A 1,337-nucleotide genomic window follows, 5' to 3' on the forward strand; every position below is an offset into this window, starting at 1 on the left:
TTCTGCTGCATCTATGATGGCTACACGCCGCGACCATTGCTGCTGCTGCGCGCAGCAGCAGCGGGAAGCATCTCTTAGGTTATCGTGTGCTACCTGTCCGTCTGCTGTAAACCCAGCAGCAGCAAGAGCAGCAGCTCGTCGCTGCTGCTGCCGCTGCTGCTGCTGCTGCTGCTGCTGCTGCTGCTGCTGCTGCTGCTGTTGTTGTTGGGCTTTTGTAGACGCGCCGTTTGGTGTGTCGCTGCGGCGTTTTTTTCTGCTGCTGCTGCTGTTTCTTTCTGCTTTTTTTGCTGCAGCATCTGCTGCTGCTGCTGCTGCTGCTGCTGCTGCTTCCGGGCAGTCTGGCTCCCGGTGCAGCAGCCACCGAGAGAAAGGCTCCTCCTGCAGCAGCAGCAGCAGCGGCCGCGGGCACAGCAGCAGATCGCTTGAGTCAGCTGTAAGCCTGCAGCGAAGGTTCACAGGCAAAGAAGGAATGCAACATACACCTTCTGCTGCTGCTGCTGCTGCTGCTGCAGCAGCTGCTGCTGCTGCTGATTCTCGTGCTGCGGCTGCTGCTGCTGATGATGATGCACTTGCTGCTGGTGCTGCTGTCGAGTCTCCTGCTGCTGCTGCTGCTGCTGCATGCTTCTCGGCAGCGTTTCGCGGGGTTGCATTTGCTGCTGCTGCTGTTGCTGTTGCTGCTGCTGGTGCAGAAGCAGCAGCAGCTGCTGCTGCTGCAGCAGCGGGAGCAGGAACGAAGCGTACGTTGCAGTGCTGCTGCAGCAGCGGCATCAGCATCTGCTGCTCGGCCAGGAGCTGCCTATACACCCGAGCAGGCTGCAGCGGGAAGGGGGCCTTGCGGTGTATCTGCTGCAGGCTGCTGCTGAGTGTATAAGGCATATCTATAAGAAAGATAGCAGCAGAAAACAGCAGCAGCAGCAGCAGCAGCAGCTTCTCTGCTGCAGCAGACAAGCCCCGAGCAACAAACGCCCACGATAAGCATGCATCGCCATCTGCTATATATTCCAGCAGCAAACCACAACGCAGCACAAAAGCACCACTGCTGCTGCTGCTGCTGCTGCTGCTGCTGCTGCTGGTGCAGGGAGAGAAAAAGTATACAAGCAAACCTTCGCTTGCTGCGTCTGTTACTGCTGCTCGCAGCCCCCCCCGCAGCTGCTGCAGCGCCTGGTGTCGCTGCATGGGCGCAGTGACATAACCCTGACGAAAAGAGGAAGAAGCAGGTATGTCTTGCTGCTGCTGCTGCTGCTGCTGCTGCTGCTGCTGCTGCTGTGGTTGCTGTTGCTGCTGCTGGGGCTGCTGCTGCTGCTGCTGATCATGGGGACTCAGCTTGTGAGGACTCT

The 1,337-nt window shown here is 59.0% G+C and overlaps 1 protein-coding gene across 1 annotated transcript in view; it reads right to left on the reverse strand.

Moving 5' to 3' along the window:
• Window positions 1-1,337, reverse strand: part of EMH_0016190 (uncharacterized protein) — a gene marked incomplete at both ends in the record, with an annotated part of 2,772 nt that overhangs the window by 684 nt on the left and 751 nt on the right. Inside the window, one exon of the mRNA XM_013500581.1 lies at window positions 1-1,335. Within this exon, the coding sequence (XP_013356035.1) occupies window positions 1-1,335 (1,335 nt within the window). The remainder of the gene's footprint in view (window positions 1,336-1,337) is intronic.

This window comes from Eimeria mitis, genomic scaffold, assembly GCF_000499745.2.
Source record: "Eimeria mitis Houghton genomic scaffold, Emh_scaff557, whole genome shotgun sequence".
Lineage (NCBI taxonomy): Eukaryota > Apicomplexa > Conoidasida > Eucoccidiorida > Eimeriidae > Eimeria > Eimeria mitis.